At 40.4% G+C, this 26060-nt stretch overlaps 1 protein-coding gene across 1 annotated transcript in view; it reads right to left on the reverse strand.

Annotated features, from left to right (window-relative positions):
• The window catches only part of MEGF9 (multiple EGF like domains 9), an 81144-nt gene that overhangs the window by 26952 nt on the left and 28132 nt on the right, over positions 1-26060 (reverse strand). Inside the window, exon 2 of the mRNA XM_018052699.1 lies at positions 14952-15150. Within this exon, the coding sequence (XP_017908188.1) occupies positions 14952-15150 (199 nt within the window). The remainder of the gene's footprint in view (positions 1-14951; positions 15151-26060) is intronic.

Genomic DNA, 26060 nt, shown 5'->3' on the forward strand with positions numbered 1-26060 from the left:
TTAACTTGTAGTTCTTAGAATTTAGAACTCATTTTCTCACAGAAATGACAGCATAAATAGTGGTTTAGTTTCCAGATGAGCAAACAAAAACCTGTTTAGCTCAAAATGTTGATATTAACAGTAACTGAGGACCAAGTCCTTTATACCTAACTAAGCCTTTGAGTTCTGAACCCTCTAAGGAGTGGAGTGGTCAGGGGATAATATGAATCTTAATTCCTACTATAGGGTTATAAATAAAGCGCAACAGAGCAATATTTATCTATGCATTACTTAATTTTGCTCTTACAATATTATGTTCATTAGCCTCAGTTTTGTCAGCTTCTTGCTGTTTGATTACTGGGCAAGTTAAATTTCCACATCTGAAAAATAAGAATAAGAATCCTTGTTTCAAAAATTGTCTCAGTTTATGTATTTAAGTGTCTTCCAAATTTTAGTAGCTCCTTATATGGTAAAATAATAATATTCTCAATACCCCCAATTGTTAGAAAATTGTAATATGAATGACTCAATTTTCAAGGTCACACAGCCAGAGGGTAATCAGAATTACAGCCTAAGTCTTCTGCCTACAAATACAATGTTTTTCTCCTATATTCTAGGTTACTTCTATATACATATGAAAGCAATTAAGAAGGATTTAATGTGCTCATCTTCATAGACCTGCAAAACTCCTAGAAGAAGCTTTTATGTTGATCTTCTGCTGGCTCAATCATCAGTCATTGAAATATCTCCAGTTGAATGAGACTTTAAAATAACTGCCCAAGAAATGAGATATTGCTTCCAATCCGTCTCAGTATGATTCCAAGATTTGGGAGCTCTAGTTTCCTACTTGTATCTAGCACTATTTGCAAAGTCCCGATTTCAGCCAGGTTCCTTGCAAAGCTTTCTTTTACCCCCCAGCAAGTTTATTGATATAACTTTGGAAAGTACTTCAATTTTCATTTTCAAATTATTAAATTTTTTATTTATTCAAAAGTAGACAAATTTAAAGATAATACAACTTAAAGAACAATACATTCAAAACTTTGATATCCACTAGGGAGACATTCGGAGCAGGCTTTGGCACCCCACTCCAGTGCTCTTGCCTGGAAAACCCCATGGACAGAGGAGCCTGGTGGGCTACAGTCCATGGGGTTGCTGAGGGTCGGACATGACTGAGCAACTTCACTTTCACGCATTGGAGAAGAAAATGGCAACCCACTCCAGTGTTCTTGCCTGGAGAATCCCAGGGACGGGGGTGCCTGGTGGGCTGCCATCTCTGGGGTCGCACAGAGTCGGTCACAACCGAAGCGACTTGGCAGCAGCAGCAGCAGGGAGACATTTGAAGCCCCTTATGTAGCCCTCCTCAACTGCATCCCCTTCTCTTACTACAAATGCAATTAAGTTTTAATCATTCTCAAGCTTTTTAAGAGTTTTAACATCTCTATGCGTGTGTGCGTGCTAAATCACTTCAGTCCTGTCCGTCTCTTTGTGACCCTTTGGACTGTAGCCTGCCAGGCTCCTCTGTCCATGGGATTCTCCAGGAAAGAATACTGGAGTGGGTTGCCATGTCCTCCTCCAGGGGGTCTTCCTGACCCAGGGATCGAGCCCACATCTCTTATGTCTCCTGTGTGGCAGGTGGGTTCTTTACCACTAGGGCCATCTGGGAAACCCTACCATCTCTGTATATATTACTAAATCATTTATCACATAGTTTTGCCTGCTCTTAAACTTTGTTAATAAAAATAATTATGTACTCTCCAATTTACTTTTTTCTTGATCCACAGAATATTATGTTTTGAAATTCATCACAGTAAACTGTTATAGCTATAGTCATTCATTTTTCTCTGCTATACTGTATTTCATCACATAAATATAATCCTATTTATTTATTCACTCTTCTAAACATATGGGCTGTTTTCATTTGTTATTTTGGATACCAAAGGCTTCTGTGAACCTTCTTATATGTTCCTTCTGTACACAAGAGCATGCATCTCTCTAGGGTACTTATCAAGGAATGGTCTGGCAAGGTCATTGAGTTTGTGCATGATCAACTTTACTAGGCAATACCTGTTTTCCAAAAATAAGTACTAGCTCTCAACGAAAATGCTATTTTGCTTAACCTCAATATTCTGACTCTGCTAAAAGGGCCTCTTTAATGGACACAGTCCTCTATAAACAAAGAACAGAGGCTAGAAGGCCTTCTGGTTTTCTCCTACATGGGGCTTCCCTGGTGGCTCAGAGGTTAAAGCGTCTGCCTGTAATGCGGGAGACCTGGGTTTGATCCCTGGGTTGGGAAGAGCCCCTGGAGAAGGAAATGGTAACCCACCTCCCTGGAGAATCCCATGGATGTAGGAGCCTGCTGGGCTCCAGTCCACAGGGTCGCAAGGAGTCGGACATGACTGAGTGACTTGATTTTCTTTCCCTTTTCTCCTACATATAAGTTGGTATTAGGTTTTAGGGGGCAATATTGTCCACTAGATCAATGGTGCTCAAATCTAAGCATGCATCTGGAAGGCTGCTTGGCCCTATCCCAGGATTTCGGATTCAATAGGTCTAGGGTCTGTCCCAGGAATTTTCATTTCTAATTCCTAGGTTATGCTGATGCTGGTCTGGAGACCCTACTTAGAGACCCCTGCACTAGGTTAATGAGATATTCTTATTTTATTACCTATTAATACTTTTAATACTCCCACCCTGACTGGCAAAGCTGCTTAATCTCTACTTCTAGGCTTAGTGCTGAACCTGTTATTTGGTATCATTTCCAACATAAGCAATCAACCTCAGTGATCTGCCTGTCATTACGTTCCATTCGCTTACTGGTTCAGTTAACCGCGTCCCCTATGTTCTCAATGACTGAACTGCAATTATTATCTGAATAGATGAATTTCTCAGCGCCAGTCTCCGGGTCCTAGTTGCTCTGTCTGCCTACTTTTCGCCTCAGTGGATAGGTCCGTGACACTTGTTTTCAGATCTCCAGCTTGTCAAATGCCTGCCAGCAAGTCAGGTGGACACAGCTTTGATATCCATTAATGTGCTAATTTCTGCCTTGCAAACGAGTCTCTATAGATATGGATTCTCTACAGATACTCTCATTATTTCAAATTGTTTCCTTCTATGCAATATCTGGGCTTCCCAGGTGGCTCAGTGGTAAAGAATCAGCCTGTCAGGAGACATAGGAGATGTGAGTTTGATGCCTGGGTCAGAAAGATTCCCTGGAGTAGGAAATGGCAACCTGCTTCGGTGTTCTTGCCTGGAAAACTCCATGGACAGAGGATCCTGGTGGGCTACAGTCCATGGGGTCTCAAAGAGTCAGACACGACTGCATGGTGGAGCACACATGCGCGCGTGACACACTCATCTTCACAGTGCCCAGGTGTCACTTCTATTAATAGACGTATGTCTCCGTGGGTCAGTTCCTGGGTGGATGAGTCACGCTGACCCACACCCAGATCTGCACTCATACTGAGGCACTGCCATATCTAGTCTTGCTCATGCTGCTTCAGGGGACATTCCTACGCAGTGGGGACAGCCTTGAGGACAGACAGACCTAGACTCAAACCCAAGCTCTGACACTTAGTCAGGCCCCATGGCTGAGAAACTTAGCCTCTCAGAGCAAGATGGCTAAACTGTTCTGAGAAATCAGAGACATTATATGCGTAAAGCATCAAGCATAGAGGTTTACCAGTGTTTGTTAGGTGTTCATTTCCTTCTGATCCTCCTACTGAATTATGTAATTTCCTTAGGTGAACAGCTTAGTCCAGAAAGCTAAAACTATTTCCCTGCAAAAACCTTTCAAACATCTATAATATCTGTTTTATTGGACATCCTATTTAACTGTAGAACTCTTTTTAAAAAACCAACTCAAGAAAAAGAAAAATAAAAGGTAAAGAGATGGCACTGTAGTGCAGTGCATGTGTTAGGAATCAGCAGAAGAGATGGAGGGATTCTGCTATGGATAAGATAAGCCATGTTTCCATCACTGCTTTTGGCAATGTGAGAAGAACATCCGTGTTCTTCCTGCATAGTATTCAGAAAACGTCTTAAACCCGACGGTCTCAGATCTCTTTGAGAATCTACTGAATGCTGCCGATCTTCTCCACAGAAAAATGCCCAGATCACAACTGCATTTCGTGGACTCCCCCATCTTAGGCTAAGAACTCCTGACCAAACCCAGAACTGCACGCCATGGACGTTTAATGCGACAGAAAGAGCGTGGGATACGGTGTCGGAAGACCCTGAAATGACTCCTCCTCACTCTGGTGATTAAAAGATATCCAGCTCTGGGCTGCTCTTGGAACTTTCAAATACTACTTTTCATCTATAATTTGGTGGATAAATAATTGTTACCTACCCCTCAGGGTTGTTGTTAGAATGAAATGAGAAAATGTACAGAAGAAAAGAATAGTATTGTTTGTAAATGACTTTATTCCCCAGAAACCTACTAAGTTTATAAACATAGGAACAAACTAAAAAATCTCAAATTATTGAATATATGAATACTATATGTATTGAATATGATATATTCATGGAATATGTCATACCAGAGAATTAACTTAATAAATAAAATATCATGATAGTGACTTTAATAATACTGAAATTTTTATGGGACTAATTTTAAACTAGTCCCGTACACTTTGAATGTCAAAATAATCATGGCTGAAGCACTCATACTCCTTTTTAAAGGAAATCCACAGAGACTTCAAGTCCACATCTCTCTCTGAGATTGAGGAATTTAGATATTTTGAGTGGAAATCAAATCAAAGAGAAAAAAGATGAGTATTTCTCTCTACCCTATAGGAAACATATTTCTTGCTATGAAAAAAAACGATCTGAGATGGAAAAAGTCATGCTGATTTAATTCTTCTTCAAGGGACACAGAAAGACAAGCCTTCTCTTCGGGAACAAGTGTCCTTCTATTTCAGGTCAAGTCTACTTAGGAAGCTCTTCTTTTAAAACTTTAGAGAAAAAAAAGATATTTAAAACATTAAAATAGGCTATGAATTTGATTGTATATTCTAACCGGAAGGTCATACATCTAAAATGGCAGATTTTCACAATAAGTTTATTTCCTTATCCTGATTCTTCTTCTGAACCTAAAGGCTAAGATTGTCACCAGGCCCAATTCTTCCCTCATAAGACAGTAATACTATCCATATTCCCTTGATGGACTGTTCCAAATAACTATTCTATTAACTTTTTATTTTGAAATAATGGTAAAGAAAAGTTGTAAAGATAGTACAGAGGGCTTTCATATACGATTTACCTTCTGTGAGCTTCTCATGTAACCATGGCATATTCATAAAAACTGAAAAATAACATCGCTATATCACTACTAACTATAGATTTTGTCAGATTCTCCTAATTTTTACACCAAGGTTCTTTTTCTGTTCCAGGGTCCAATCCAGGGTGTCACCTTACATTTATTTGCTCATCTCCCTAGCCTCTTCCAATCTGATAGTGTCTTGGTCTTTCCTTGTCTTTTACTACCTTGAAGCTTTTCAAGAGTACCGGTCAGGTGTTTTGTAAAATGTCCCTCAATTTGGATCTGTCTGTTGTCTTGTCAGGATTAGACTGAGGTTATGAATTTGGGGTAAGGATATCACAGAAGTAACATGCCCTCCTCCTTTCATCATATCAGGGACGACAGGATGCTCACAGGACTTACTACTAACAGTATTATCTTTGCCACTCAAATGGTAACTTTCGGGCTAGGAGTCTGCATGTACAGCAGCTGAACCTAAGACGGTCACCACGCTTATCTGGGAAAGCAGCAGAGGCCCAGCCACACAGACAAGCCCCAGGGACTCCTGACGGCAGTGCAGACAGGTGTCGGTTTCAGCCCTGTTCTGACACTACTAGTTGCCTGTTAGGGGGCAAATTACTCACGTCTCAGTTTCTTCACCTGTAAAATGAGAATAATTCCACTTCAGTCAGCTGTTATTTATCTTTACAAGATAGTACATATAGAGCACTTAGCTTGGCACATAGTAAACAGCCAACAAATGTTAATGCTGTACGTTCTGGGGCTGACGGCGGGAGCAATAATGTGACTCAGTGGTGGAAGAATCTGCCTGCCAGTGTAGGAGATGCAGGTTCGATCCCTGGGTTGGGAAGATCCCCTGGAGTAGGAAATGGCAACTCACTTCAGTATTCTTAACTGGGAAAGTCCATGGACAGAGGAATCTGTTGGGCTACATACAGTCCATGGGGTCACAAAGAGGTGGACCCAACTGAGCGACTGAACAACAATAATGTCAGTAGTATTTTCCAAGTTGTGTTGTGTGCTAGTTTTATCTCAGCCCAGAAAAATACTATGTGTTTTTAAGATTTTTTAACTTTTTAAGTATAGTAAACTGTCCTATCAGAGAGATGTTGAACTAGAGATTAAATACGTGCATTTTTTCTTCTTTGCAAGAGAAGTTTGCAACGCTTTGCCATTTGGGCAGGGGTTATTTGCTTGAAAATAACCTTCAAGCAGATCCTACTGGTGGGAGAAGAATCATTTAAGTTACGGTTCCCTTAGTAAGTTTAGAGTGAACAAGTCCCACTGTCTGAGAGAAGTGTTTAACAAGACCTTTTGTATTGGGGAAGGAGGGATATTTTGGATTTGTTAGGTAAAAGATGCTACAAAATGTCCTCAACCAGTACTCTTGGAACTAGCTTGTACACTGGATGGAACTGCACGTATAGACTAAAGGAGTCAATTGTTAAATTTCTGTAACTTTAGAGCCCCAGTTTAGAGCATCGTTGAAGGAACTTGGAACCAAGGGAATGGGTTCATCTTCCCTCAGATGACTGCTGCTGCCAATCATCCTGGACCAGGAAAATCAACCCCCAGTAGCGATCGAGCATCACTGACCACATCAGGCTGTGCAGGGCCAGGCCCCAACCCCAAAGTCAATACATGAGTGAGAAACAACAACACCAGTGAACTGACCAGACTCACGTCCCCCCGATACTCAGCATTAGAGGAGGACGAACTCCTAGAGCTACTGGAAAGTTAGTGAGTAACTGTTGGGGAATGGACTAACTCAAAAAGAGGGCACTGGGTTTGTGCTACTGAGGCATATGATTGTTAGAGTAATTAACTGGAAAAATAAAAGAAGTATGCCTACATTTGAACCCTGTTTGTGGAAAGCTTGTCAGTTATATAAGCGCTCAACTTCCCCGTATCTATTATATTTGCTACCGCCACAGGGCTCTCTATAAAGATGAATAGTTTTCAAAAATCTTCAAAGGTACAGGGCCCTTGGGTTTATTTTTAGCAACACAGAAAGAACATGGGTATGGGGACACTGCTTGGCACTCAGCAGCAAGGCTTGTGGGGAATAAAAACCCCTTGGGCTGCAGTGGGTGGCGGCTGCAGAAGCAGAGGAAGGCAGATTCAGCTCCGGCGGTGGGCAACAAAGGAAGCACGGCGAGCACACGGCACGGGCGTGGGACAAAGAAGGGACCCGGGCCGGAGCGACTCCCTCACTCCACTTAGAAACACAAACTGCCTCTCGGTTTGCGTACATGCGTTGAAGCGAAAAATCATAAACTTTCTAGACAACTGTGCGCAGAGATACTGCTCTCCCTGGGCAGATGACCACTCTCACTACTCCCTTCTCTCGGCAGTCGCCCCAGGCTCCCTAGCCCTCACTCTGCCTCGGCTCCCCGCCTGTTTACAGCCATCCATTCTACACTGCTGGCACGCACGGCTGATCTGTCATTTGCTTAAAAAGTGCTTTGTGAATAAAATCCAAACCGTGCATCTGGCCCATCTGGGACCTGACGCCAGCGGGGCTTGCAGACGTGTCTCCTCTGCCCCCGCCCCCCACCACCTTACATCCAGTGGGAGCACATCTCTGAGATGCTCATCCTGCTGCTTCCTGCTCTGTAGCGTTCTCTTGCACCTTTTCCACTTCCGTATGTCTAAATCCTTTCCTTCCTTCAAAACTGAGGTCAAAAGCTATCTCCCCAATGACATCATCTCTGATTTTTCCAGCTATAAGTGACATCTCCCAGTTTCTTAATCTCCTTAACATTCTATCTTTCTATTTTATGACGTGGATCAGTTTTTACTTTGTACTATAATTTATATATATATATCTATTTGTGGCTGTTGTACTTTGTACTATAATTTATATATATATATATATTTGTGGTGGTTGTACTTTGTACTATAATTATATAAATATATTATATATATATTTGTGATTGTTGTTTAGTCGATAAGTCGTGTCCGACTTCTTGAGACCTGGTGGACTGTTAACCTGCCAGGTTCCTCTGTCCATGGGATTCTCCAGGCAAGAGTATCAGAGTGGGTTGCCATTACCTCCTCCAGGGGATCTTCCCCACCCAGGGACTGAACCTGCATCTCTTGAGTCTCCTGCCTTGGCAGGCAGATTCTTAACCATTGAGCTACCAGGGAAGCCTGTTTCTTTATAACCTTACCAGACCAGACGCTCCTTTTGTTTTCCCATTGTCTTATTTACTTCCCACAAGGTCTATGAAAATACCCTGTACATAATTTGTTAAACAAATAAATACTTTGGTACCACATATATATAAATTTGTTAAAGAAATACTTTGGTACCAAATGGTTCATACATTTATATGAACTTGATTATTTGTATTAATATTACTAGCATATATATAACTATAGATTTGGGGGAGTTTCTCAGAAGAAGCAAAATAACAGTCTTTTAGTATTATAAATAATAAAACTTAAATTTTTTCTTTAAAAAATTTCCAACTGACCTAAAAGTGACTTATTAAAATGAAATAAGTAGTAGAGTCTGCAATATGGTTTAGGGAAAATAACACGTGTGATCAACAGCAACTACATCAATTCACTGTGACATGTTATGTTAATGTTCACAAGGGTCACCAATAGCTGGGAGGAAAAAGCATTTTTTTTTTCCATTTGTTTGACTACAGATGATATTTAGTTAATAATTAGAAGACCAGGAGGGCAGGCCATGCTCTATATTGAAAGGAGGATTTAAAACAAAAACGCACCGAGTAACACAGAGCTTTCCAAGCTGTGACAGACATGCATTATTTACACTGGAACCTCAATGCAGTCAGCGCCTTTTCTGAATAAGCCCCGGTCTGGCCATTTATTAGCATTCGAATTTTAGTCTAATCTGTTTTACCATGAACTTTACAGGATTTATTTTCTAAGACACAAACCATTTGGCACTGTAGAAACATTTACTGAAACAAACGAACTTTGACAGGATAAAGGCTGACATCAGCTACCTGCTTCTGACCAAGATGGCTACCTTTTAAAATTCTACCTTCAAGGAAAGAAACACTGGAGTATACCAAAAAAAGGCAATGTAAACTACAGATGGGTATAACTTTAAGAAAAATAAGTGGGGTAAAGTTGTTTTTAAATAAAATTAAAGCTACGAAGCTTCGTTTCCTGACAGTGTGCTAGTTTAAGGTTTCCTGAGCTTGGCACACAATGTGTGCACAACGGTCTCCCAGGTATCTCTATCTGAACGTCCCATAGAAAATGAACATGCTAAAGCCTAAGGTTAGAAAGAGTCATGGGAGCCATCTCTGTCTCTCACTCCATAAATAAAATCAACCGCCCAGTTCTGTAGATCTTTCTCTCGTACACTGGTTCCCTCCTCTCCAGCACCACTGCCAACGCCGATGGCTTAGATCAGCCTTTTAACTTCTCTTGCTTGAACAGTTACACAATAGCCTTCTCCCAGATCTCTCTGTCTGAGCTCACTCTCTCTATCCAGCAGACCTCTGAAAGGGTAAATATGCTAAAGAGCAAATCCAATGCCACTGCACACTCAGCACTCTTCAGTGGACACACTAATTTGCACAGCGTCTCAGGCCCTTCGTGGTCTGGCCCTGTGTCTTCTTCAACTATTCACTCATCACGTCTTCACTGTGTCCACTTTGCACCACGCACTACTCTAGGTATTAGACACACAATAGTAAACAAACAGACAAAGGTCTCATCTTCTCAAACTTTCCTCTCGGCCTGAAGTGCTTCCTGCTTTCAAGAAACAGTGAGCCTCTTGAAGTCTACTAAAGGTGGCTTGTTCTTTCACAGAAACTTCTACTCATCATTCAAATTTTAATTCAAATGTAATCTCCTCTCTCAAGACCTCCTGAATCTCCTGTGTACTTCATAAATGCTATTTTATTTATATTTCTATCTTTCCACTTCAAGCTCCATGAGCATAGGAATAATATCTTTTGATATACAGTTGGAAAATGCAATCTCTATTAAATGAAATGTGTGGATAAAATGACAAAGGTTTCCTCAATTTTAAATTATTTCTGGTGATCAAATAACTTTTCTATGTCCCAGAATTATAGGAAAAGTAATAAATAAGAGTTTACACAACCAACTGTTACTCCTGATTATTACACAACAGGCGATTTTCAGAGCCCCGTGTGAATATGAGTCTTGGAGATTTTGTCATCTTTCTATTTGACATTTATTTCAGCATAAGTTTATTTCCTGAGTAAAATTTTGTCTTCTGCCCTGCGGCATATTCCCATAATTAAAAATGCAAAGTAGTAAATATTTCAACACACACCATACAGCAGCAACCACAGGTTTTATGGGAAAGGATATTACACAACAGAACTTCATTATCTTACAGAGAGAGTTTTAAAATGATGCACCTTGTACACTAACCTACTATGGATACATTAAAAAATCTCAAATCTATATATGACTGTCTACATATAAGTCAACCCTGACAACGTTCTAAGGCTATATAAACAGTCAGGCTCTCACTAGGCATACTCCTTTATTGAGATAAAATGGTATCTGATTTCTCCATTTATTAAATTCAATATATCTAAATTTATTGTCAGGAAATATATTAGAAATATAAGTCAGGAAAATATTAGAAATGCATTCCAAAAGCAGAAATGAAAAGATCTTGTTGACTAACTCTTTCACAATTAAACAGGTTGGAACAGCAGTGGTGATGTGAGGGGCGGCCATCTGTCAGTACATAAAGGAGCTTGTGTTTGCACACAAAGACATTGCTCAACCCACATCTGGTTCCTGCAGCCAAACTCTACCCTCACTGGGCAACTCCCACTGAAATATATGGGCATAAAGAACAGGCAGATGAATTTTTTAAAAGCCAGCTGTTGATTCATGAACACTAGATACATGAGGGAATCAGGATAGAATTGAGTGCACTTTTCTCCTTCATTTCTTTTTAAAAAGAGAACAAGGAGGCCATGACCGAATTCGCACTGGTATTTGCATTGGTATTGCGAACCTTCCTGGTGGCTCAGACAGTAAAGCGTCTGCCTATAATGCAGGAGACCCGAGTTCAATCCCTGGGTTGGGAAGATCCCCTGGAGGAGGAAATGGCAACCCACTCCAGTATTCTTGCCTGGAGAATCCCACGGATGGAGAATCCTGGTAGGCTACAGTCCATGGGGTCGCAAAGAGTCGGACTCGACTGAGTGACTTCACTTCACTTCTAGCTGATCAGATTTCTCATCCTGTATAACCTTAGGAGATTCTCCTGAATTCACATGGTTTTTCTCTCCTGATAAGGTATTCTCCTATCTCTTGCCTTCCCAAACCATAACCTGTAAGGCACAACTCAGTTCCTAGCTCATTTGGGAATCCTTTCTCCTTATTATTTCTGCTTGTTTCCTACTCTAACCTGTTCTATTTAGAAATTTAGCATTTATTTATAAACTTCCCCTAATGTTCTCAATGTCTCCTAAGCTAAAACTGGGATTACTTTCCCGACAGAGTTATTTATATGGCATGAATTATATAATCAGAAGAAATTCCTATAGGGACTTCCCTGGTCATCCAAGGGTTAAGAATTCGCCCTGCAATGTGGGGGATGTGGGTTTGATCTGTGATTGGGGAACTAAGATCCCACACACCGCAGAGCAACTAAGCCTGAGCCACAACGGAGCCCACAGGCTCCGGAGCCCACATGCAAAAACTAGGGAGTCTGTGCGCCACAACCAAAGGTCCCACGTGCCGCAGCTGAGACCCAGTGCAGCCAAATGAATAAGTATGTTTTAAAAAGACATTCCTATAAGACATCAAGCACTGGGCACGACTGCATCAAAGTTTCTCATAATACTCACTTACTCTGCTCAATATTTGAGATTTTTGAAAAGGGCTGTACCAACATAGTAGATAGGAATATACACTCTAGATTCAGATTGCATACAGTTCATTTCCAACTCTTGTTTACTGGCTACTATGGAAAAGACCCTGATGCTGGGAAAGACTGAAGGCAGGAAGAGAAGGGGATGACAGAGGCTGGATGGCATCACTGACTCAATGGACATAAGTTTGAGCAAGCTCCGGGAGTTGGTGATGGACAGGGAAGCCTGGAGTGCTGCAGCCCATGGGGTCGCAAGGAGTCCGACACGACTAAGCGACTGAACTGAACTGATGCTCTAAGTTAGGCAAAGTACCTAACCTGTAGCTCTTTTCCTGTACAAATGAGAATAATAATAATAGTGCCTAACTGATATGGCTGCTGTGAGGATTACATGGATGACTACATGCAAAGGGCCCAGGATCATGCCTAGTGTGTCTGCAACTAATTTTCACTACTATTATTTTATTTTTTTATTTTATATTTTTTTAAATTTTCACTACTATTATTTTAAACTGAAATTTTTAAAAAGCATAATAGGTTTCTTCATGAAAATGGAAGAAAATAAGCTAAACTTATTTTTCTTTCACAGTGAACAATTTCTTCTTTAGACTACCAACAGAAACAGATACTTCAATCCCTGCTCATATGCAAACTTGGTGACTTAATTTTCCTCTTTTGTGAGTCAACAATTCTATTCCTCACTTAAAAAAACAAAACAAAACATATTCAACTACTGGAGTGTTACTGAGCTGAGTCTACGTGCCAGTTACAGTGTAAATGGGTAGACAGACACAACTTAATTCTCACAAAAATTCTTCATGTTATTTTACAAAGGAAAACCCTGAGGTGAGGTGAAATATAAGATTATACAGTTATTAAGTGACTAAATCAAGAATGGACTCAGACTCCATCTCCTTTCTGCCAAATATCACACTACTTGCCTACAACTCCTTTTCCCCTTAAGTCACCCACATACACCTTATAGTAGAACAGAACATGGAGGCGCTTCCTCAGAGGCCACCCACGCACTCTTGCTGAAGTACACAGCCCTGCAGCTTCCTGTTTCTGTTCCTCCAGGCTCATGCCCATGTAACTTCCTTTCTGGTGGTTAAGACAGGCGATGCTTAGCGCTGGATTTGGAGCTCCCATGCCTTCCTTCTAATGACTTACAGGTTTTCAAATGACTTTTGTGATGCAGTGCTTGCTCTGACAAACTACCTGACATTCTGAAAGAATAATGTTTTAAATTAAGTATTACGCTGCCCTAACTCATAGAAAAGAATTATGGACTTATCTAAAAACTTTAATAAGCTTATTCTTGGGGACAAAAACAATCAAGAAATAAGACAAGTAAAAGAAATAAAGATTGGAAGGAGGATGGAGGAAAACTTATCGGAAGACAGGTCAAGAAACAGAGGCCAGTGCATTTTAAAAATTTATTTATTTATTTTAATTGGAGGATGAATACTTTACAACATTGTGATTTTGCCATACATTGTCATGATCTGGCCAACGTGTCATTAAGACTATCTATAGATACTGAAAAATCATCCAGACCTGTGACAGGTATAGGGTCAGGGAGGTGTCAGTGAGCCAGAAGAGAAGGCGTTCTAGGAGCAGCAGTGAGAAACAAGGAAGACACTCAAGCCCCAGGTCTAGAGACAAGAGAAGCAGGAGGGTGAAGACAGCCACTGTCTGTAAGGGCTGCAGGAAAAGCAAGCCTTTCCTTAGAAGACTGAGGAAGAGACTACGGTAAGGGGTATGGAAAATCAACATGCTTTGCCATCATAATGGCAGATAATGGAAACCCATGTGCTGCTCATTCCTAAAAGACCTATAAGGCTGACAGAACCTGTCAAGTACATAGAGAAGACAGATCACGTAGAAGAGGGAAGAATAATATCTTCCACCTGCCCAGCATCATCCGTTACTGAAAATCAGATATTCTGCATAAATGCTAACATTCTCCAATATTTTAAATGAAAAAAAATTACAATGCACTACATGTTAACACAAAACTACCAACCAACTTCCTAAACTGCAATTAAAATACAGAAAAGCACCCACATGGCCTCCCCTGTGGCTCAGTGGTAAAGAAACCACCTACCAATGCAAGAGACACGGATTTAAGCCCCGGGTTGGAGAAGGAGATGGCAACCCAATTCAGAATTATTGCCTGGACAACTCCATGGACAAGAGGAGCCTGGCGGGCTACAGTCCATGGGGTCACAAAGAGTTGGACATGACTGAGCACCCAACACTCATTTTCACTGGAAGGGCCTAGAAGTTATTGCTTCCAGAAAGCAGGCTACGTTCTCAATACTTTTGCTCTATGATATTTAGAGAAACTACTGGTGGCTCAGACAAAGACTCCGCCGGCAGTGTAGGAGACCTGGATTGGATCCCTGGGTCGGGAAGATCCTCTGGAGGAGGCCACCACAGCCCACTCCAGTATCCTGGCCTGGAGAATCCCCATGGACAGAGGGGCCTGGTGGGCTGCAGTCCATGGGGCTACAAAGAGTCGGACATGACTGAACTTAGCTAAGCACTGCACCTTACAAAGCAAAACTGGTTACGCAAGTACTTTGAAGAACTAAATCAGTAAATTAGAAGCTTTTTAAAAAAATAATTCTATTGTAGTATAGTTAATTTACAATGTTGTGTTAGTAGAACCTTTTAAATCTAGACATTAAATATAATGTGGACCCCAAGTCAAAATGATAACAAAGAATATGAAATGTTTGATGACTCTATGGCTCCTCTGCCCTTTATTTACACCAGTCTGGTCCTTGAGAGCAGGGGCCACCTTCTGAGTGTGATAAAGTTAATTTTACCTCCACTTCTGCTGCGTACCTGTTGCAGACTGTGCTGAGGGCTCCAAGTGGATGACAGCCACAGGGCAGACAACGCCCGGAAGTACCATTCAGGTAAAGACCCTCCGTGCAGGTTGCACAGTGAAGACCCTGGTAACCTGGCTGACACTCACACTGCCCGGTGGTCTGGTTGCAGCGATTCACATCCAGGCTTCCGACCACAGAGCAGTTACACACTTCTGCAAAGAGAAGAGAGAAAAAGATATTATCAATCAAGAGTTAATATTTTCTTAATAAACTCTTTGACTTTTCTTGGTAAACGTTCATGACAATTTTGTAAGGATGGGGAGAATAAATTCCAGTACAAATTCACTTTCTATCCTATTTAGTTTGTTTAAATCGGGAATTATGGGCTTCCCTGGTGGCTCTGCAGACGGTGGCTGCAGCCATGAAACTAAAAGATGCTTACTCCTTGGAAGAAAAGTTATGACCAACCTAGATAGCATATTCAAAAGCAGAGACATTACTTTGCCGACTAAGGTCCGTCTAGTCGAGGCTATGGTTTTTCCTGTGGTCATGTATGGATGTGAGAGTTGGACTGTGAAGAAGGCTGAGCGCCGAAGAATTGATGACTTTGAACTGTGGTGTTGGAGAAGACTCTTGAGAGTCCCTTGGACTGCAAGGAGATCCAGCCAGTCCATCCTAAAGGAGATCGGTCCTGGGTGTTCTGTGGAAGGAATAATGCTAAAGCTGAAACTCCAGTACTTTGGCCACCTCATGTGAACAGTTGACTCATTGGAAAAGACTCTGATGCTGGGAGGGATTGGGGGCAGGAGGAGAAGGGGAAGACCGAGGATGAGATGGCTAGATGGCATCACTGACTCGATGGACGTGAGTCTGAGTGAACTCCGGGAGTTGGTGATGGACAGGGAGGCCTGGCGTGCTGCGGTTCATGGGGTCGCAGGGTCGGACACGACTGAGCGACTGAGCTGCACTGAACTGGTGGCTCAGTGGGAAAGAACCCACCTGCCAGTGCAGGAGACACAGGTTTGATCCCTGGGTCGGGAAGATCTCCTGGAGAAGGAAACGACAACCCACTCCAGTACTTTTGCCTGGAGAATTCCATGGACAGAAGAGCCTGGCAGGCTACAGTCCATGGGGCAGCAGAGAGATGAACACAACCTTGCGACTGAGCACAGCACAAACTGGGAATTATACACAGTAAAGTACATAAACTAATTGTAAAACTAACATTCTCAATTTCCTTTCCAATACTCTTCATCTTTTAACCCTCTTACCCTATACTCCAATGTGTGGATGGATCTATATACTATTAGTTTTACTCAATTAGACCTCTTCAAAGGCAGGGCCTATGCTTATCTACATGGAACTGAGAGCACATATTGGAAATGACAACATGTTAAGTAATAAACAGTTCCATTGAACAGCAGCAAAAGCCTATGGCTCAGACGGCTGACTAGTAACTCAAACAGGTCAGACAGGATTATGCTACAGCTGGAACCAGGAACAAAACATTCTTCCCAGGAAGAAATTAGTGGAGAATTTAAACTTTAATATGAGAAATGATGAACAATAAATCCCAGATGAGAATGTCTGCAGGGGTATCCTCATCAGTGGGTTAAAATCAAATCACAATTTGAAATCTTTCCCAAATTAAAATGACCCAGAGAGATGTTGTGGGGAGGGAGGTGGGAGGGGGGTTCATGTTTGGGAACGCATGTAAGAAAAAAAAAATAAATAAACATAAAATAAACGTAAAAAAAAAAAAAAAAAAAAGATTTAGAAAATAAACATTGTCTTTAGGTATATTTCAAACAGTTTTTGAATGAAAATATTTAGAACTAGTTGGCTTTAGCTTTTTAATGCAGATTCATTTAAAGGTCAGTTAGGATTTACTTCTGCTCTTACTTATATTCATTGTCTTTGGGATGGTTTTGGTTAACTGTTTCCTGTACAATGTTATGGACCTCCATCCACAGAAACTGTGACAGATTCTATCTTCTTGGGCTCCAAAATCACTGCAAACGGTGATTGCAGACATGAAATTAAAGACATTTGCTTCTTGGAAGGAAAGCTATGACAAACCTAGACAGCATATTAAAAAGCAGAGACATCACTTTGCCGACAAAGGTCCATATAGTCAAAGCTATGCTATGGTTTTTCCAGTAGTCATGTATTGATGTGAAAATCGGACCATAAAGAAGGTTGAGTGCTGAAGAACTGATACTTTCAAATTGTGGTGCTGGAGAAGACTCTAGAGAGTCCCTTGGACTGCAAGGAGATCAAACCAGTCAATCCAAAAGGATATAAACACTGAATATTCTTTGGAAGGACTGATGCTGAAGCTGAAGCTCCAATACTTTGGCCACCTGATGCAAAGAGGTGACTCACTAGAAGAGACTCTGATGCTGGGAAAGATTGAGGGCAGGAGGAGAAGGGGACAACAGAGGATGAGACGGCTGGATGGCACTATCAACTCAATTGACATGAGTCTGAACAAACTCTAGGAGATGGTGAAGGATAGGGAAGCCTGGTGTGCTACAGTCCATGGGGTTGCAAAGAGCTGGATACAACTTAGTGACTGAGCAACAACAAACACTCATTTTATTAAGAAGAAAGTATTTCCAACATAGTTTGACAAAAAATCAACACAGGGCTTTTTAAGCATATACAAAAACATGTGGTTAGAATCAACTGCAGATAAAATAAAACCTTGTACATATTTTAAGAATAGCCCCCATTCCAAAGTAGCTATGGACCTGGATTTAAAAAGCCCAGAGAAATCTATGGCACAAATTATATTTCTGAATAGGTAAGGAACTATATAAAATGACATTATAATTATAGGCAAAAGTTTAGCTTGGAAAAAACTAATGTAAGCTTTGATGATTTTTAAAAAGATACTGGATAAATTGCAAATCTAGAAGTTATAAAAAAAAGGTTACTCCTCTGTTCTAGATAAGGAAATTAACCTTCAAAACTCTTTATGTCATCCCAAGCTGCTTACCCACCCACATCAGAACAAAGGGCTCCACAGAGATATTCTCACCTGGTCCGCCCTTCCCATGTTTCCTCAGTTCCTGACCTTTGGCATCAGCTCATCTCCCTGCTCTTCACACCTCTTCTAACTTGTAAATATACCAAGTGAATGAATACAAAATGGTTTATTTTATGTATATTTTATGCTTCAGTGAGGAATCAGTTACAACCCAGAGGAGAATTCAAATTTCTTCATCCCCAAACTTAGGGCAGCAATAAGCTTTCCATCTCAATTGGGATTCTTACTTTCACTAGGCTATGTAAGCGTGACATTTTTTACAAAGGTACATGTTTCCACATTATTTCTAGTTTCTGTGTGTGTGTGTGGTTTTTGTAAATAAGGAAGCCATGTTTAGTGGTCTATAAACCTTCTAATAGCGACTTCATGGCAAGATCTTCACTCTACCAAAATGACCAGAATGTTAAAAATAACATTTTCTCCCAAAATCTGGCACATTTCCAACATACATTTAATTCCTCCTGCTGGACCAATTTCATCACAAGTTAAACCAACCAAATTATGCTGCTGTGGGCAGACATAGCTCAAGAAAAATGAATGGACTAAAAAGCTCTATAACAAAGACTGAGAATTTTATCTATTATTTCTTTACTAATGTACTTCCAACTGAAACCTGAATCAGTATTCCCAACAAATGGATAAAATTTTTAGTAGAGGTGTTCTGCTGCTGCTGCTGCTAAGCCGTTTCCATCGTGTCCGACTTTTTGTGACCCCATGGACTGCAGCTTACCAGGCTCCTCCGTCCACGGGATTTTCCAGGCAAGAGTACGGGAGTGGGTTGCCATTGCCCTCTCCTACCCCACTCCAGTACTCTTGCCTGGAAAATCCCGTGGACGGAGAAGCCTGGTAGGCTGCAGTCCATGGGGTCGCTGAGGGTCAGACACGACTGAGCGACTTCACTTTGACTTTTCACTTTCATGCATTGGAGAAGGAAATGACAACCCACTCCAGTGTTCTTGCCTGGAGAACTCCAGGGATAGGGGAGCCTGGTGGGCTGCCATCTATGGGGTCACACAGTGTTGGACACAACTGAAATGACTTAGCAGATAGCAGTAGAGGTGTTCTAGAAGAACCCAATTAATCTAAGAACTTTGAGAATAAAGCTAAGTATTTTTTCAATAAAGTCTTATGGATAAACCTTCATTTGCTGGTTATTTATTATTTCTATAGAGCTGATTCGATCTCTTTGTAAGCCCCTGAACAGACTCTTTTCCGTCTCATCGCAACTTTACTCATTCTATGCTCCATGGAACTCTGTCTCCTGTCCACACATTTAAATGTATCTTTTATTTAAAAAACAGCTGAAACTTACTCCTCCAAAAACTATAATTCTATCACCCATAGTTTGAATCCATAACATCTACCACCTATAACTCTCATATGACAGTAATTTAAAGAAAAAGTAAATGAAGCAGATATGAGCACGGGCTATAGAAGCAGACAGCTACAGGTTTAAATCCAGCTCTATCACCTACTAACTTCAAGACCTCAGGCAAGTTAGTTAGCCAAAGTTAGTTATGAGCAAGGCAAGTTAGCCAAAGAATTGATGCTTTTGAACTGTGGTGTTGGAGAAGACTCTTGAGAGTCCCTTGGACTGCAAGGAGATCAAACCAGTCAATCCAAAAGGATATAAACACTGAATATTCACTGGAAGGACTGATGATGAAGCTGAAGCTCCAATATTTCAGCCACCTGATGTAAAGAGCTGACTCATTGAAAAAGACCCTGATGCTGGGAAAGACTGCAGGTAGGAGGAGAAGGGGACAACAGAGGATGAGATGGTTGGATGGCATCACCGACTTGATGGACATCAATTTGAGCAAGCTCTGGGAGTTGGTGATGGATAGGGAAGCCTGGCATGCTGCAGTCCATGGAGTCGCAAAGAGTCGGACACGACTGAGCAACTGAACTGAACTTAGTTAATCTCCTTGTGCCTTCTTTTTCTCATCTGTAAACAGGGCATAATTAAATATTTATAACACTCAGACCCAATACATAAAGTGGAAGTGGTTTGGAGTTCCAAAAGTGAAGTGAAGTGAAGTGAAGTGAAGTAGCTCAGTCGTGTCCGACTCTTCGTGACCCGTGGACTGTAGCCCACCAAGCTCCTCCATCCATGGGATTCTCCAGGCAAGAATACTGGAGTGGGTTGCCATTTCCTTCTCCAATGGAGTTCCAAAATAGTAACTATAATAGCTGGAAGAAATGGATTACTATTGCTGTTCACTCGATCAGTCATGTCCAGCTCTTTGCAACCTCATGAACTGTACCACGCCAGGCTTCCCTGCCCTGCACTGCCTCCTGGAGTTAGCTCAAACCCATGTCCATAGAGTTGATGATGCCATCCAACCATCTCATCCTCTGTCCATATTCACAGACTACAGCTTTGTGACGAGACCTGAAAGCTGAGTTTGGGTTTATTACCATGGCAGTTTTGGACAGTGTCCATGAAGCAGAATTAGTGTCCTGACATTGAGGAGTTCAAGTCGTGAGTCAGCAAGATGGGGAAAAAGATGGTACCCTTCATATCCTGGGCTCCGCACACTATCAATAAAGATGTTTACAAACATGATGGAAACAGAAGGGCACAGCCCATGGTGTCAGGGAGAAGTGAAACAGCACCATTGATTATAAAACCTTGGTGCTGACCATCCTACCAGTAGCAGAGTGAGTGAGTGACTGAGTGAAAGTCGCTCAGTCATTTCCGACTCTTTGCGACCCCATGGACTATACAGGCCATGGAATTCTCCAGGCCAGAATACTGGAGTGGGTAGCCTTTCCCTTCTCCAGGGGATATTCCCAACCCAGGGATCGAACCCAGGTCTCCCTCATTGCCAGCGGATTCTTCACCAGCTGAGCCAGAAGGGAAGCCCAACAGTAGTACAGTGAACTGCAAATATTTCAGCAAGAGAGATCACCCTAGTGCCAGGATAAAGTTCTATTGCCATGAAGGCGATATATCAAGACAAAAATACACTATCCCATTAACATTCCTCCCCAAATTTAAAGGGAAGGAAGCTAAAGTGAGGCATACCAACTGCCAAAAAACATGCATCTTTTCTGTTTGGAGCCCAGAATTTGAGGCCCTTTCTCAATGTTTAACCTCAAATGAAATGACCCAAATTAAATGAATAGTATGAGCAACAGTAACAAATACAAAGGACTACAAATACTCACTAAATTGAGTAGGATAACTTGTTAGCTTGTACGCAAACTCTCGGAGCCCTCACAGTTCTAGACATTCATACAGAACCAGATAGGAGCTAATGCAGAAACAAGGCAATCTACAGGAGACTGGCAATGCGAAAAAAGAAAAGAAAGACACGTCAATTGATAAAGGCAGTGGGAAGGACCTATAGTCAAAGACAAGACATGAAGTGCTGCCTTGCTAGTGAGGTAGACTCTCAGACACCGGAACAGCACAAAGGAGTCTGTGGCATGACCGATGGTGAGTCACTAGTGTGTATGTTACTGGGAAAGGAAAACCACGAAGAGGACTGTAAAAGCTCATCGCAGACAAGTCTGAGTGCAATGCCAGAAGACTCACTGGTCGCCTGAGAGCATGTACGGAGGAGGAGACTCAACATCACTCGAACAGCAGGTTACCCTGCAATGCCCTGTAATTCTTAGGAAAACTGTACAGAGATAACATGAGAATAGTAACATATATATTAGCAGGGAGACATTTTCTTTTTGTTGCACTTCTGAATAACAATGAAATACGGTGACTTGAACCCGAAAGAAGAATAAGAAACTCAAATCTGGACTTCAAACTGTTTAAAAATAGAAATAGGAAGAGAGAAGAGACAATAAATGGACATTTTTCTCTGAGACCTTAAACTTATGGTATGCTTTTGATGTAAAAGTACCCAAAGCAATCATTACATTTAAATTAAACATTGCACTTTTTCAAACATCCCTTACCAAGGCCAAGAGATGAAAATTTTAGCACTCAAGAAAAAATTAAAAATGAGTAATTTTGTTTAGAAGTCCCCTCTTTGTGCACAAACACTTGTCCTGGTAAAAGATTATCTTCTTGAACATAATAAAGGCCTTTTCCAGGCTTTTCATATACCTGGTAAGCTTCTCTTTGAAACCAACTTTTAACCAACTCATGTCCTCAGCTCAGTAAAAAGTCCATGATATCTACAGAATTTTAATAATGCTTTGATATTTGCAGCTACATTAATGGGAGTTTAATGGGAAAAATATTAATTGTAATAATATGGCCTAATTAATGTGTACTTTGCTTCTCTGTGCCTGTTTTTGAAGCCCTTTTTGAGTGCTGCTATTAACTAGGATGGCTGGAGATTAAGGCAGTCTGATACATTAATAATAGTGTGTTAGCCTTTTGCAGTTAAAAAGGAACTATAAAAGAAGTGAAAGCTTTGAATAAAAAAGTGAAAATATTGTGTCCCCAGTCAATTCATGATGCAAATCTCATAAAGAAATGTTGCTAGCAGCCCTGTTGCTGAACTGAAATGTTTATAAAACAAGTTCTGCACTTAAGCACAGATACTGAAAAAATACTTGTAAATACAACTAACACATCGCACTCACAGGAACCTAGTTCAGAAATACACCTGAAATTCTATCCATAGCCTCTTGTAAAACTGTGGAAATATCTTCGCCAAACTCAACCTCTAACTCATTCCAACAATGATTTCACTCTTGCTTTTTAAATCTTCAGATACTGAAAGAATATAAAAAATATATCTATTAAGAATACCAAAGAGAGAAAGAAAGGAAAGTGCTTTGGGATATTTCAAAACTTTTCATTCTTCCCCATATTCAGACGATATACCAAATGTACTATAATATTGACAGCATCTTCCACTCAATCTTGAAGCAGCAAAAACTAGAAGTATTTAAAACTATTTTAAAAGTATTTAAAACTCAGCACTTAATCTTACAATGAAAATGTAAAACATTAAGAATTCAAGCTTAGTAAGTTTAAAATTATCTGAAAATTTATACCTAAGTAAAAAAAAAATACACTTTAGTATCTCCTTCAGGAAAATATAATTATTTTGTAAGGCACTATCTGTAGGTCATTTATAATTATGGAGAAATTTAGTGTCTCAGGCTTATTATTAGATGGGAATAAGCTGATTCCAGGACATAAACTACTTGGGGAGCTCTATGAACTGAGGTCACATGACAAGAGGCATGTCAGCCGTCACCATACTGGAGCAACTGTCACCATCTCCTGCTTTGTACCCGAAAGTCAAAGACAAAACACATCTTCCCAACTTCCCAGGGAATAATCTCCTAGCCCTCCATCTTCTCCTTTTCCTTCTTTTTTCTATTAGGTGTATTCTAATGTCTAAAAGTACTTCTATTCTCTACACACACAATGCAATCATAACAACATCTACTGAATGAAATCAAAGAGCAAACTGCACAATAAGAGGCAACAAGCCTGTCAGCATGGCTCAAGTTAAGTAAACAAAAATTTTAAAAGTGACAATATCAATCGCTGCGAAGGATGCAGACCAGATGAAACTTTCAAAAATTATTGCTGGGAACACAAAAATAGTACAGAGACCTTGGAAAATAGTTTGATAATTTCTTATAAATTAAATATAGTTTCATCATATGATTCAGCAATTCCACTCCTAGGTATTTATCCGAAAATGAAAACCTATGTTCACACAGAAACTTGTATTAAAATCTTTATGGCAGATTAAGGTGGTGCCGTAGTGAAGAATCCACCTGCCAGTGCCGGAGATACGAGAGACAAGGGTTGGCTCCTGCGGTCGGGAAGATCCCCTGCAGTGGGAAATGGCAACCCACTCCAGTGATCTTGCCTGGAAAATTCCACGGACAGAGGACCCTGGTGGGCTACAGTCCATGGGGTCGCAAAGAGCCAGACACGACTGGGACTAAGCACAATTACATATTCATAATCACCCGAATCTGGAAACAACCCAACGTCCTTCAACTACTGAACTGGATAAACTGTGGTACTTCCTTGTGAGGAATACTACTCAGCAACTGAAAAGAAGGAAGCCTTGACATGCAAGGATATGACGGACTTCAATGCATTATGCTAAATGAAGAAAGTCAGACTCAAAAGCTACATATTATATGATTCCATTTACAAGATGTTCTGGAAAAGGCAAAACTGCAACAGCAGAGAAAAGATCAGAGGATCTTCAGGAATTAGAGGTAAGAGGAAGGACTATACAAAGGAAAAGCTCGAGGGAATTTTGAGGGTGTAATGAAATCGTTTTGTATCTTGAGTTTCGCATTTGTCAAAACTAATAGAACTAAGTACCAAATGAGTAAATTTTATTGGATGTAAATTTTAAAAAAAATTTTAAGAGCAATGAAACTTTTCTAGACCAGATTCTTCCATTTTGCTAAGGGGAAGCTTTGGTGTGCCACAAGCAGCGATTTTAGCTGAGCTGCGGCACTAAAGTCAACACGGGAACCCAACTAATAGCTCAGTCTTTTTCAAAGCTAATGTTATAATTAAAACAGCGAGAACTGGTTAAAGCTTCAGCTGATTACTACATTAGGAACATTACCGGATTGTGGAACATTTTCTGATTCAAAATGTTGTTTAACTGAAAGAAGGTAGGATTTTCCTTTCCTTCTTTTCTTTTTTCTTTTGGCTTCATCTTAAGTCTTGGATTGTAATCGCTTCTGTGTAGAATGAGGGAGAAGAAAAAATGGAAAGATAAAGATATATAGGATTCCCATCCCCTTTTCATACACAATTGCTTATTTTGCTTTGAAATTCATCATTTAAAACCCTACTCTAAAAGACTGGGAAAACAACTTTGAATCTATCCAACAAAAAACTTCACCCTTTTTCACAAACTTATGATAGCATCTACAAAAATAACATCTTTCCTGATTTTTAAACAAAAGAAAAGGAAAAATAATCAGAAACAAGAATAAGAATACTTAATTCAAACCTCACCTGCACATTGAAAGAACAGAAAATAACAATAACTAAAACAAATTATAGTGTATTGACTATAGACCTGATTTCCTAAATGTATAGGAAATCATACAATAACTATGTTATTTCAAAATGTAGTTTTTATTAGGCCCATATTTCATCTTTGTAGGTTTAAAGAAATCTCAGAAAGCCCTCGTTCTCAGGAAAAGGAATTATCAATATACAGCTCTTATTTTTATAAAAGGTCTTACTCTAGCATAACACTGATACTCAAATTACATTTCACATTTATGTTATGCCAGCGTAGGGTCACAAATCTTTGCAAAGCTGGGAAACTTAATATTAAAGTTGATGAGTTTTTGAGTTAAACCAGGCTTTGTAGAAATGTGGAAAGTTTTAAAGCCACCACTTTTAAAGAAAGCTTTACCTTTTAAACTAAAAATATATCCATCAAAATTCCCAATCACAATTCACTATTGCAAAACATTTCTTCCACTTGATGGTAGACATGTGAAAAATAAAAGGGTAGCATGACGTAGGTTTTCTAGAAATTTTTCTGTCTCACGCTTTAAGGACCATGTTGTTAGTGCCTGTCACTGGCTCACTGCCAGTTTTCCACAATTCAAAGACAATTCATCTACTTAATGAGACAAGACAGCAAGTTCTGGGAAAGGCTGTAACAACTACTTTCTACTATGAATGGTAACAAAGATGATATTAATATTGCCAGTTACTGAGCGTGGGCTGCATGTATATCAAACATCACATAGGAACTTACATATAGGACTCCCTTGAGTCTTTACAATCCTGTGAGGAAGGTTTTTTGAATGAGGAAATTGAGCCTGAGACAGATGAAACAAATCATTACCGCTAACCAGTACCGGAGAAAAGACTGGAACCCAAACTAAATAACTCCAAAGTACACGTTTTTTCTCTATGAGAAGCTTCTGCTATGAAAATGAGTAGCAGAAACACTAGGCAGATGCGAGACATCTGAAAACCAGAATCTGCTGCTACTTAACCGGCTCTGTGACCTTCAGTAAGTCTAACTGCTCTGCTTCTCAAGGTCTCAATCTATACAGTACGGATAATTCTTGCCATCTGTCTATATGAGAAACTTAGGTACAAAGGAAAATAATATATGTATGGTCTTTGTGTTT

This window comes from Capra hircus, chromosome 8, assembly GCF_001704415.2.
Source record: "Capra hircus breed San Clemente chromosome 8, ASM170441v1, whole genome shotgun sequence".
Classification (NCBI taxonomy): Eukaryota; Metazoa; Chordata; class Mammalia; order Artiodactyla; family Bovidae; genus Capra; species Capra hircus.